General features: G+C 31.2%; 1 protein-coding gene across 1 annotated transcript; it reads right to left on the bottom strand.

Annotated features, from left to right (window-relative positions):
* Positions 1 to 4,786: 4,786 nt before the first annotated feature.
* CYLC2 (cylicin 2) lies at positions 4,787 to 13,993 on the bottom strand. Its single transcript, XM_010952960.2, has 4 exons — positions 13,977 to 13,993; positions 9,022 to 9,062; positions 7,299 to 7,420; positions 4,787 to 5,827 (listed from the first exon to the last, which is right to left on the bottom strand). Exons 1-4 carry the CDS (start codon positions 13,991 to 13,993, stop codon positions 4,787 to 4,789), a joined length of 1,221 nt encoding a protein of 406 aa, XP_010951262.2.
* Positions 13,994 to 14,231: the final 238 nt, after the last annotated feature.

Below are 14,231 nucleotides of genomic sequence, written 5' to 3'. Positions count from 1 at the left end.
ATTCATGCATATATTTTCTTTTAGGAAATATGATTATATACAATTCAAAATGGCAAAAAGTATGACTCAGTCTTTTTTCATTAGTGGAAGATAAATTCTGACAATAGCCTGGTAATAAAACCCAGATTCAGTAATATCCCTACTACTTCTAATTTCTCTAGAATATACAGAGGATAATTATAGGGAAAACGGTGTGAATATATCCTACTATAAATAGTTTCATAAATTAATTATAATCATAATGAAATATATGTAAAATTTTTCATGTAAATAAGTTCATTTTTTTTATTAAAGTATATTCAGATTACAATGTGTCAATTTCTGGTGTAAAGCATAATGTTTCAGTCATATATATATATACATATATTCCTTCTCATATTCTTTTGCATTGTAAATTACTTCAAGATATTGAATATAGTTACCTGTGCTATACAGTATAATCTTGTTGTTTATCTGTTTTATACATGGTAAGTAGTATCTGCAAATCTCAAGCTCCCAATTTATCCCTTACAGCCGGTGATGTAAATAAGTTCATTTTTGTCTTTTTCTTCAGGTTCCACATATAAGAAGCTCACTATTTTAAATTTATTTTTGTACTGCCAGTAATAAGAAGTGTTCCTAAATCTACAAAACTGAACTAATGATCACTTAAAGATATTTTAACTCCTTACAAAAGTAAATGCATAGTCTACAAAGATTGGATAGAGGGACGTTTTGATCAGATTTGAATGCGCGGCAAACAAGTATCACATATGAACTAAGTGATAGTCTTTCATATACCATCCCTACATTAAACATTACTAAAATTCAGCAGAATTAAAATTTATTACATGCCATAAACCTTAAATAATAAAACCTCAAAAAGTCTTCATTGCCAAGGTTCTGCTGTACTTTCAGTAGGACCTTTATACATTTATTTATCTGTGTATCTTTGCTTCTTTGTTTTCCCATGCTTATGTTCTCAATTATTTCTATGCTGTTTAGTGACTTCTTTTCTTAAAACATTTTCTAAATGATAGATCAATGTAGAAATGTGGTTGATTTTTATCACTGAGGATAAGCTCATAGCCAGTGTCAGTGGAAGAAAAATTTACATTTCCAAACCATTAAACATACTTTGTTTTTAAATTAAGGGCTTTATCATAGATACCCATGAGTGGGAAATATTTTATAGGTATGTGCAAAAATTCACAAAAATACTAAAGAAAGGGTTAAGATATTTGATGACACACACACACATACACACACATATACACATATACATGTATACATACACATACACACTCATATTTATGTTATATATATTATACATATATCCTGAAATATTACTCATAAATCTGTAATTAAATTAAGGTCATCTTTTCCTCTAAAAATGGATTGTATTTTTCAAACTATGTGACCTGGTAACCATTCAATTTATCTAAGCTTCAAAGCACACTCTAATTGTTGAAAGTAATTTCAGTACATGTCCAGTTATTACACACTTGTTAACTCTGTTGTTAAAAATCTTGCTTTTGTTCCTACTTTTTTCTTCTTTGTTATCAATAAGTAGAAAGAAATATATGATCTTCCAAAGGGTAACATTTAATTTAGGCAAGACATTTTGTCATTTATTGATAGTTTATTCTAATTTATATAAACAGAAGCTGTTATCAGATGCACATTTGTTTATAACTTTTTACTTCCTGAAAAAATGGAATTTTAAAGATATTACTATGATTGTCTTTATAACTAATACAACTTTTTCCTTGACTCTATTTTGTTTAATATTTATATAGCTATTCCATCATTTAAATTTTGATGGGCATATATTTTTATATATTTTAATCTCATACTTTAAATAAAATTAAATTTAGTTTAGTTGTTTATTAAAATTAAGAAGAAAGTTTTGTTTTTATCCAATCTGAAAATCTCTGACTTTAAATTTTAAAATTAAATTGAAAGTTAAGGCATTAAAAGGTCTACAAGTAATAAATCTCAGAAAGGGTGTGGAGAAAAATGAACTCTCCTGCATTGTTAATGGGAATATAAATTGGTGCGGCCATTATGGAGAACAGTATGGAAGGTCCTTAAAAAACTAAAAATAGAGTTGCTGTATTATCCAGCAATCCCTCTCTGGGCATATATCCAGAGAAAACTTTACAATAGCCAAGATACGCAAGCAACCTAACCTAAATGTCCATCAACAGATGATTGGATAAAGAAGTTGTAGCAAAACAAAACGACAACCTATGGAATGGAAGAAAATATTTGTAAAAGATGAAACTGACAAAGACTTGATTTCCGGAATATATAAACAGCTCATATGACTTAATAAGAAAAAAACAAACAACCCAATCCAAAAATGGGCAGAAGACCTAAACAAGCAATTCTCCAAGGAAGACATACGAATGACCAATAGGCACATGAAAACATGCTCAATATCACTAATTATCAGAGAAATGCAAATCAAAACTACAATGAGGTATCACCTCATGCCAGTCAGAATGGCCATCATTCAAAAATCCACAAATGACAAATGCTGGAGAGAGTGTGGAGAAGAGGGAACCCTCCTGTACTGTTTGTGGGAATACATTTTGGTACAGCCATTGTGGAAAACAGTATGAAGATCCTCAAAACACTGAAAATAGACTTACCATATGACCTAGAAATCCCACTTCTGGGTATATATCCAGAGGGAACCCTACTTCACAATGACACCTACACCCCAATGTTCATAGCAGCACTATTTACAATAGCCAAGACATGGGAAAAAACTGAATGTTCATCAACAAATGACTGGATAAAGAAGATGTGCCGTGTATATATACAGTGGAATACTACTTATCCATAAAAAATGAAACAATGCCATTTGCAGCAGCATGGTTGGACCTAGAGATTATCATACTAAGTGAAATAAGTCAGATAGAGAAAGACAAATATGATATATTACTTATATGTGGAATCTTAAAAAAATGATACAAATCTTATTTGCAAACCAAAATAGACTCATGGACATAGAAAACAAACTATGTTTACCAAATGGAAAAGGGTTGAGGAGGGATACATCAGGAGTTTGGAATTAACAGATAATCATTACTATATATAAAATAAACAAACAATAAGGACCTACTGTATAGCACAGTCAGCTGTATTCAATTTCTTGCAATAGAATAAAATAAAGAAGAATATGAAAAAATATATATGTATATTTGTATGTATAACTGAATTGCTTTGCTGTACACCTGAAACTAACACTGTAAATCAGCTACACTTCAATAAAAAAAATTTTTTTTAAATGAAAATAAAAAATAAAAAGCAGGCAAAACAATTATACTTCACTTTTAATAGCTGGCTCTTTAGAGCATATGGTATAGGAGATCCTTCCTATAATATCAAAATAAAGTTTTATTTTGGATCCAGAGTTTATACTGGGAAGGATAAAGAGGGAAGAAAGTCATTTAGCAAGTTCTGCCACAATGCTGAGTTTATCTGAGAGAATGTTTTAAATCAGAAAAGATTTAATTGGCACTAATTGGTAAGTCTAAGATTTTGCATTTTGTTTTATATTGCTTTTTATTTTTTGTTACATTAATAGGATTCATGGGTCACAAGAGACTTTAATATAGTTTTAAAGGTATAAATTTAATTGTTTTCACATCTAAATAATATGGAGATAATTTTACTCTGCTAGACTCTGTTAAATTCTGGTTAATTTGGTTTTCTATACGTACATAATCAGGAATCACTTTAATATGTCTCATTTAAATTTACTCACATTTATAAATTGGACAATTTTGATTTTCATCCTTCCTTAAATGGAGAGAAGTTAGCCACTATTTTCTGTTAAAACAAACAAAAAACTCTTGATAAGTGATTATTTACATTGTATATCATAAGCCAGTCTTTTCTCCCTCACCATAAATAATTCTACTTCCCTTAACCTTTTCATTGACACTTTAACAATCTTCATTCATGTGTTATTCCCACCAGCTTCTTAAATATTTATTATAATGAAAAAGTCCAAACTTGATAGAAGTCTAGTAAAAACCTAATCAGCAGATTACAGAGATTTTATAAAAATGGTAAATTTCAATTCAAACCTTTAAATTTGTTCAATTATTTTTTAATCTTATCCGACTTAAAAGAAAATAAAACTAACTTACCAAGTATATTTATCTTGGCTTGGAAGCAGAACATTCTATATTCATCACCCTGGCTGTGGCTGTTTATACTTCAGAGATGATGATACAGGCTCACAAAAAAGTAGTAATGTTTTCTTTTTCCTTCTTTTTTTTTGAGAAGTGCTACCTTTAATTTATATTTATAGTTATTTGAAAGTAGACTCTATGAAATTTGTTTGACTTCTCGTGACTTCTCTAGTTCTTTATTTAAAACTATGAGTGTGACTTCAGATTGTTTAATACGGATTCAGCATCTGCATCCTTGGAGTTTTTTGATGCCTTTGTTGATTTTTTTTCCTTCTTTGTAGCCACAGATTCACCATCTTTAACTTCTACATCCTTATTTGAATATTCTTTTTGAATCTTTCTAGGGATATTTCATTGAATTCTTCATATCCCCAAATTTAGTATAAGTATCCTTCAAGTCCTTTAATGAGTTATCTCTTAATTTTTAACATCTTTCTTATATTTTTAATGAAGCTTTTCTGAGTCCACCTTTGTATTCTTCTTTCCCCCGTTTAAAAAATTTCATTAATTTTTTGAATCCCCCTTTTCACTCATAGATCCAGTTTCAGAGTACTAAAATTGTTTTTCAAATATGCTTTTGAATTATTATCCGAGGCCTACTTGCCCTTCTTGGCTTCCTTCTTAGCATCCTTCTTGGCATCCTTCTTGGCATCCTTCTTGGCATCTTTCTTGGCATCCTTCTTTGATTCAGCAGATTCTGTTTCAGTGTCTTTTTTGGCATCTTTCTTGGCTTCTTTCTTGGCATCTTTCTTGGCATCTTTCTTGGAACCATCCTTTGGTCCACTGTCTGCCTCACTGGGCTTCTTTTCATCTTTCTTATCTTTTTTATTCTCCTTCTTCTTTGAATCTTTCTTGTCCTTTGACTCATCACCTTTCTCATCAGGTTTCTTCGAATCCTTTTTCCCTTCCTTATCTTTTTTGCCATCTTTCTTTTCACCTTCTGATTCCGAAGCTGACTCTTTGCCCTTCTTTGCACCTTTCTTATCTTTCTTGGAATCTTTCTTTGCATCTCCTTTTTCACCTTCTGATTCTGTAGCTGACTCTTTGCCCTTCTTTGCACCTTTCTTATCTTTCTTTGCATCTCCTTTTTCACCTTCTGATTCTGTAGCTGACTCTTTGCCCTTCTTTGCACCTTTCTTACCTTTCTTGGAATCTTTCTTTGCATCTCCTTTTTCACCTTCTGATTCTGTAGCTGACTCTTTACCCTTCTTTGAACCTTTCTTGTCTTTTTTAGAATCTTTCTTTGCACCTGCTTTTTCATCTTCAGATTCTGTAGCTGACTCCTTGCCCTTCTTTGGATCTTTTTTCTTTGTCTTTGCATCTGCTTTCTTGTCTTTAGCTCCTGGTTCTTTCTTTGGACCTTTCTGATCTTTTTTTGCCTCCAGTGAAAATACAGATTCTGTTTCTGAATCAGATTTTTCCTTCTTGTCTTCTTTACTTTTCTTAATTATTGTTGGAGATAAAGGTTTCGCTACCTCTGTTGCTTTAGCATCCTCCCCAGGGCGACGAATTGATTTCTGTTGAGGCTGCCTTCTGGCAGCTAAATAAACAGATGGTCTCTCAGAAATTTTCATTAAAGAACGGTGCATCCATAATGGTCGTCTGTGACCTTCCTTTAATTTCTCTTCATCATATTTCTGAAATATTGGTTAGATAATGGTGAATAACTTGTAAGTGTACACAGCCATCATTACCAGATACCAAATAAATGTTAACTTCAACCATGAAAAGATTTTAGATTTTTATAAATAGTGGCTAAATGGTAGATTTCATAGTTTGTTCTGCTTTTTCAATTTTGCTCCTTTTTGTTGCAATAAAGGATAGTCATGCCTCATTTTAGGCCTAAGTTCAATTTAGAGGATCTTCATAGTTCCTTCAAGATTTTATGTTCATAGTTCCCTCAAGATTTTATGTTAAAATTCTTAGAGACCTCCACTGACTAATGATGTATCAGAACCTCTCTTCACAAAAATGTGTTTTGTTTGTTTGTTTGTTTTTTGACTCTGTGCTCTTGAGAATTCTTGGACTATCTTACCCACCCTCGATTTCTATGCTAAATCAGAAACTAATTATTCTCTAGTATCTGATAGTTTCATGTTCAGGCATATCCTGCTCTCTCTTGTCACTTTCAAGGTCTCTGGAATTTAGTATGTGCTACCTGTGGTTAAAAGCAAAAGCCTGAAACGTCTCCTGTTTGGTAAGATATACTTTGAGTATCAGATGGGAAACTGCAATAATGAAAGCTGTAACATTCAGTGCACTTTAGTGTGAGCAGAATAGTACATTGTTTTCAAGTCCTAATCAAATATTTATAAAAACTTAATAGCAAAAATAGCAATGTTGGGGAAAATGTTAACAATGGAAAAATAAAGGGAAAAAAGAACAAATGAAGGAAAGGAAGAAAGGAAGAAAGGAAGGAAGGAAGGAAGAAAATGGATGAGAAGACAGAAGAAATCTAGATCACTACTGATTAGATTCATTCCTAAAATAAACAAGAGTTGATGGTACGTTATTTTGTGAAAACCTTTCTTGGAACATTTTCATATTCTGTGATGATTCCAGAAAGATTGGAAAATATTAGTTTTCTAATATTCTGAAGCCTAGATTCTGTATTACAGGAAATGAAAAAGCATAAAACTTCATCAGTGTATAATGTAACTCCATGATTTTAATGAAGGGGTTTCTCCAGCTGGGGAATATTTTCTGAATATTTATACTAACTGTAGCATTAGGATCTCTAGATTTCTGTGCTTCTGGGATATACATTTTCTATAATTCTTTGCTGAACAAATAGTTAATATGAGATAAAGGGACAATTTTTATATAGTGAAATGCAAGTAAAATATATCTACTTTTTCCATGTAGTAGAATTTGAATAACCTTTAACTGTGCTGTCCAATATGAATTGAATTATAAAATTTAATTCCTCAGTTGCAGTAGCCTCATTTCAAGTGTTCAGTAGCCACACTGGAATTGAAATTCAAAGATATAAAATATTTTCATCATCACGGAAATCCCATTGGTCAATTCTGATCTGTGACATATCTAACTACACATGATTTCACAAGATTTTTATGGGTAAAAGTATGTGATCTTTTCAATACTCACAGGAACTGTATTGTCACGTAGTTGGGAAGGTTTTGATCTCCTTTTTGTTCCTGGCCGTGGTGGCTTGGGAAATAGCAGGGTAAAGTGCTGCTGATTCCATGATTTTTTGCTTAATTCACTGACTAAGATAAAACATTAAACATACACTTAAGAGTAAATATAATTTCATCAGCTCTAAAATGGCAGTAACGTAATTTTATGTAAAGGAACAAATGATTCAATTATGGTGTCATTTATTTAGTAATGTTTGAAATATTTTACTATTAATATGAAAAAATAAAAATTAATTTAAAAAACTTGACTAGTTTCACAGTTAATTATATAGTCATTGTAAAACTAACATAGTCTGTAATGTAAATGGAAAGAAACAGTTTTACTGTTTCCTTTTAATCTTTCTATCTCTGCCAGCCTAGATTTTTGCTTAATATTCTTGGTTAGAATACAATTCTATTGAGAATAGAAAGTATGGCATCTACTTCTATAGCTTCCAAAGTGCTTAGCACAATGCTTCTTTAAAATATTCAGTAAATACATAATTAAATCTAAATGCTAATGTTTAAGATCCCCTTACTTAGTAATCATTTTCTAAGCCACAGGAGTAAATGTTATACACTCAAAAACTGCATTGTCATAGGTGGCATACTTTAATGAAGAAGATTGATAAGTAAAGAGTATCTACAGAATTTTGACTTAGAGGGTAGAGTCACCTGGAAACTATAATATAAATTTTTAAAAACTTTTAGTTTACCAGTCAGTGAGACCAGTGAGAAAGTTGTCCTCACTCAATATTTTTTGCCTTTTTCAGTTTTATTATTATGTAGAATTATTACAGTTCGACTGCACATACACATAATATTGCATGTGAATACATATATACAGTATACTGCACATTTTGTTTTAGTTTTCATATATGTACTAATTATTGCTTCTAAGAACAGATTAGATCTTTAGCTTTTAAACTTACATAGTTATCAAAGAAATAAGCCAACTACAAAATAAGAATCAACAGAATGCTGTAATCCAACCATAAAGGACAGTCAAATGTGCTTATACATATTCAAGAAATCAAAATAATAATTAGTTCATTTGTGTCCTTATTGTTATTGTTTTTTAGATTCATCATATAAATGATGTCATGGCATTTTTCTTTCTGAATTTAAATATGTACAAAAATGCTGTATGTATACAAGAGAAAATAAAATTGGCCTATGATTCTCTAAAGATAGAATCAGGGTCAGTGAAAAAATTTGCAGAATGAAAGGCATATTTAAGTTCAGTATATGAAGGAAAACGAATTACCTGACGTATGAAGTCCTTCAACATTAGATGGATGGGCCTTGATGAAGTAATGAATTTTTTTTGCCAGTTATAAGCCCAGTACAGACTATCAGGAATGTAGTAGAAGACATTTCTGACACAGGTGAGAAGTTATTTATCCATTTTTTTTACACTGCCTTTCAACTCTAAGATGATCCGATTGTATGATTTCTAACATGTAAGTATGTCCACCTTTATGTTGCGGAACATACTCGCTTAATCTTTGGATTTGAAAACAAAATATCTTTGGAAGGTTTTCCCTGAGCCCATGAGAAATGTGTCTAGGAAAATTAAAAGCTGATTTTTAATAATATTTCATGATAACTATTGTTTTATGACTTTGGAGATACTAATCACTTATCCCTAAAATTAATCATACATGTTAAAAATTTGAGCTCTTTCTTACCTGGAATGTAATTATCATATGTCCCAAAGTTTATTTTTTGGCTATTAAAATAAGAGGGGAAAGTTTTAATTATACAAAATCACTCTACTTAATGATCATTATTGTACATAACCACTTGCTCCTACCAACTAGAGAAATATTTTACATTCTTGGATCTCTATTATTATGTAAGATTACTTCATCCCAGAAAAACAGAGATAAGCAAATATGTGTGTTTAGCACAAACTTTAACAGAACTAAAGGAAGGTGAATAAAAACATTTCAAAAACCTCACCAACTTGCCATATCTGAAATATAGACATTTATAGGTTTTTAAAATGTGAAATCATAATTGAATTTTTCCCCACCTCATACTCCAACTTCTCTTAAAACTGAACTATATAAGACATTGTATGAATTACAAGACATCATTTTAAAAACACTATGCTTAGGTAAAATCAGATCCTCAAAATACTCTCAGAACTTAACCAAATCCAAATCATTCAGTGGTATACATGTGTGTCTATGAATATGTGTGTGTGTTTGTCAGTGTACCACAAATATTGAAGTGGATTTTGACTTTTTCCTTTTCTAGGAAAACATGAGGAAAAAAACTATGTTGTAGAGTATTTTCTATCTGTAAGCTTCCATTTGTTTTAGTACTATATGTTTCTTCTTGCAAAAAGGAGTTTTATATCTAATTTTTATTTATTTGTAGTAGAGGCAAATATTAAGATCTTTCAGAGAAATATTATTATACATCATTCCATTATATTACAGAAATAAAGTCGTGATAATGAGTGAGATTTGAGCTTACACAAAGTACGCACAACAACACACAGTCACAGTGTTTTATTTATTTTGATATTGTATAAATATTGTATATATATATATTTTTTATTGAACTATCGTCAGTTTGCAATGTTGTATCAGCTTCTGGTGTACAGCATAATGCTTCAGTCATACATGAACATACCTATATTTGTTTTCATATCATTTTCCATAAATATTAAGAATATAGTATAGTAAAAAAGTATCTTGGTACTTAAAGCTCTAGTTCTCAGCAAAAAACCTGGCACATTTTTACCACTCTACAAAAATTTGAATGAATTAATTGAATAAAATTTAGGATATGTTGACTAATAAGTTATCTGGTCTAGTGATTTCTTAACTGAGGATGTGCATTAAAATTACTTGCCTTTCTATACCTAAATCTCTAGGTTTGGATCTAGTCAAGATATATTTATATACTATTGAAGAAATTTTTATTTTCAGTCATCATTATGAACTTCTCTGTTTTAAATGCTCTGAAAGAGAAAGTATTTCATAAAACAACATTATTAAATTTGAGCTATTGAAAGTGGTACATAGGCATGGCCCATTAATTTTTTGTGCAGCCTCTAGGACATATTCTTTGATCATCAAGCAGTTGAATTAAAAGTCAATAACAAAATTAAGAGTTGACCCTTGATAAACACAGGTCTGAACTTCATGGGTCCACTTACACATGGAATTTTTTCAGTGAATGCATACTATAGTAACACAAGACCCATAGTTGGTTGAATCCCTGGATGCAGTACCATGGATTTGGAGGGACGGCTGTTAAGTTCTACATAGATTTTTGATGTGTAGGGGTTGGCACCCCAGCTCCCATGTTATTCAAGGATCAACAGTATAGAGAAAATACACAGATATTTGAAAAATAAACATTTTCTTAATAACCAGTGCTCAAACAGAAATCACAATGTACACTTATAAAAAAAGAAGCACCCAGACAATATCTTATGTTAAAAATTGTAGAATACTGCAGACATTTCATAGAGGGAACTTTATAGCTTTAATGCCTTATATTAGAAAAAAGTTTAAAATCGATGTTGTAAATTTCTGCTTTATAATTAGGACAATATCAAACTAAAGTCAAAGTTAAAGGGAGAAAATAATAAAGCTTAAAGCCAAAATCAATGAAAGAGAAACAAAATTAGAGCAAGTATAAAAATCCAAAAATTGGTTTTTTTGAAAAGGTTATTAAAATTAACACCTAGGAAGACTGATGAAGAAAAAAAGAGAGAGAAAATACAAATTACTGATATCAGGACTGATGACTGTTTTCCAACTATGTAGATTTTAAAGGATAATGAGGAATATCTCTAACAATTTTATTGTAATGAATTCAGCAACTTAAGTGAAACAGATGAGCTCCTTGTAAAACTCAGTTTATTTACCAAAATTGACACATGATGAAATAATAAAAATGTGAATAATTATTAAATAAAATTAATTCACTATCAAAAACCTTCCCAGAAAGAAAAGCACAGGCCTAGACAGTTTTATTGATAAATTAAAAATTTAAGGAAAAATATTAAGTCTACACAAGATTTTCACCAGAGGAAGGGAGAAGGTATTTCAACTCATTTTTGAGACCAATATAAATAACAGTTACCAAAACCTCTCAAAGACATTACCAGAAATAAATATTATTGACTGACATGCATTAACACAGACAAAAATTTCTTAACAATTTATTAATTATTCTTGCTGAACAACATATTAAAGGGCTAATACTTCATACTTCATCACCATTGAATTTTACTTTCTGGAATGTAAGGTTGGTTAAGCATATATGAATTAACCAATGCAGTCACTCCAAATAACATATAAGAAAATTCATCTGATCATCTCAAGATATGCAGAAGAAGTTTTGAAAAAGAGTAACATTCATTCAAAATTAAAAACTCTGAAAACTAGGAAAGAAGATATCTTCTTCAAATGGATAAAATAAGTCCAGACAATTCTTACTGTTAAAAATAAACTTAATAATAGATTATTGATTGTTTTTCCTCTGTAAACTATAAACAAAGCATAGATGCTCACTTTATTCAGTTTTGTAATCCATACATGGGGCCTGAATCATTCTTGTATATGCTAGAGGGGTCTCTGTGTAAAGGCAAAGGTCAAAAGCTTCATGGTCATTGTCTTGCTGAGGAATGGCTGTATGTGTGGTATCCTGAGATTTCCTGTCTTTTGCTAACATTTTCTAGAGCAGTGTTTCTCAACCAGGGTGTATTTTGAAAATCCTCCCCCAAGGGACATTTTGCAATGTCTGAGATATTTTTGGTATCATAATTGTGAGCGTGGGTTTGTGTGTGTGTGTGTATGTGTATGAATATGTGCACATACATATGCTGATATTGACATCTAGTGGGTAGGGAATCAGAGATACTGCTAAATATCTTAAAATGCACAGGACCTCCATTTGCCCCCTGCCCCTCCACCCAGTCCTTGACCCCAATAAAGAGTTATTCACCTCCCCTCTAAAATGTCAGTAGTGCCAAGGTCAATAAATTCAATTCTGTATCAAAATGAATCTCTATGCCAAAGTAGAAAGAGAGAATTTATTAATGCAATGCAAATGAGAGAAGGATAAAGTACACAGTGGATTTGAGATCTGGAAGCTAGTGCTGTAAGTTTTAAAAGCTAAAATTTTTAGATACCCTATCTGATGCCAAATCTTTATGAAAACCTCTTCCACTTTCTTCAGATGTCTTAGACCTATTTTGTATTAGAAATGGAAGGATTGAATTAACTGACACAATCTGAGCTGGAGGCAAAGGCAAGAAGAGATGAAACTCTTGAATTGTGCTGTTGAGTTTGGATGAATAAAGGTATTAAAAAGGAATAATTGGGGGGTACTGAGCTCAAAGATGAGAATTTTCTTTATCAATCACAAAAGTTGGTAGTCATGGCACAAAAATGTAAGTCTATTATTAAGTTCCTATGATTGTTAGAAGAGTTCAGAGGCTAACAATAAGGCCATTTGATTATGAATTCAGCGACATTTTTCTTCTATACTAGCACAGGAGTTTGGGGACTACATTAGAAAACAACATAAAGAAATAATCATAAAACCAAAAATAAAATTTGTAACCGTTGTGGTGAAGTTCTTTGATAGCTATGCAATTTTCATGATAATAATAATGACATCAATACTTTATTTTGCTTAAACATTTTAAAGTAATTACAGTAGAATGTAATTCTTTCATGGTGTATGCACAAATAGCATTGTTGTGGAATAGTCAGCAAGTCACTCAGCCTCTAAATAATTGTGACAAATGCAAACCATTCACTATAGATTGTCCTTTACAATAATGATTGTATTATGATGATGCAGACACCAGTGCCTATGGAAAGCCTATTTTATTTTCAAGATTTGTTTCATCTTTACTTCAACAGTAATGTCCAAAAAACCCCCAGTGACACTTTCCTTTATATTTCAGAGTTACATGCCTTTGCCTTTGTTCCACATCTTTACAGTAAAAAGGTTGACATAATTGAAAAGTTTTATTTTCCTACCTCACTTTAACAAAGGATAAATTAAGCATAAGAACACTCCTATTATCAAACTTCCCATGTCTGGATAATCTGCTTTTCATTGCAAAGTACTTCTGCATACTTAATATTTCTCAAGGGGTATACAATTAGCATTTAGTTGTTTTTCTTTGTGTTGTGCTGTGCCACTTACTACCAAAGAAAGGTTTAGCATCTTTGACTCATGCCGTCTAAAAGTCAGCAGTACTCCTTACTCACTGTGACCAAAAAAAAAAAAAAAAAAAAAAGTTCCCATAAATTTCCAAATGGCCTGTAAGGAAATGATATTGCCCTGAATGCCAACCATGAATTCTTTTATTCTGTATGTTCCAAAATACAATATGATAAAAATGAAGTAAGAATCACACTGAAAAAGAATTACCCATAACAATGTATATATTTAACTCAAGTGAATGAACTAGTTAAGTGTTGAATCAAAACAATCTATGATGTTGCATGAGAATATATGTGTCTGCTATACACGTATTCTCGTTTGTCAGTGGCATAATAATAATGTAACCAACATCTCTTTACACTAAAGAGAATAAATGTAAAGCTAACTAGAGCATTTCAGTTATTTTGAAACTAAAAATTTGACTTAGAGGACTTACAATCTTGGTACAGACATTTCCCCCACCTACGATTTGCCAGGACTTAAGCACTGTAAGTTCAAATCAGTGTTGTTAAGAGGTGACATCATAAAGAGGCCAAGAGCATTGGGAGTTAAAGGGGAAAAACAAGATGAGCCACTCTTACTTGTGTTTTATGATCTCTAATATTCAGTCTAAGATTGGTGTTTACTTCCATACATTATTACTAAATACAACTGGTATTTTGAAAATACAACCAATTGATTTTACATCTTA

This window comes from Camelus bactrianus, chromosome 4, assembly GCF_048773025.1.
Source record: "Camelus bactrianus isolate YW-2024 breed Bactrian camel chromosome 4, ASM4877302v1, whole genome shotgun sequence".
Lineage (NCBI taxonomy): Eukaryota > Metazoa > Chordata > Mammalia > Artiodactyla > Camelidae > Camelus > Camelus bactrianus.
This window is presented reverse-complemented; position numbering and strand designations above follow the sequence as displayed.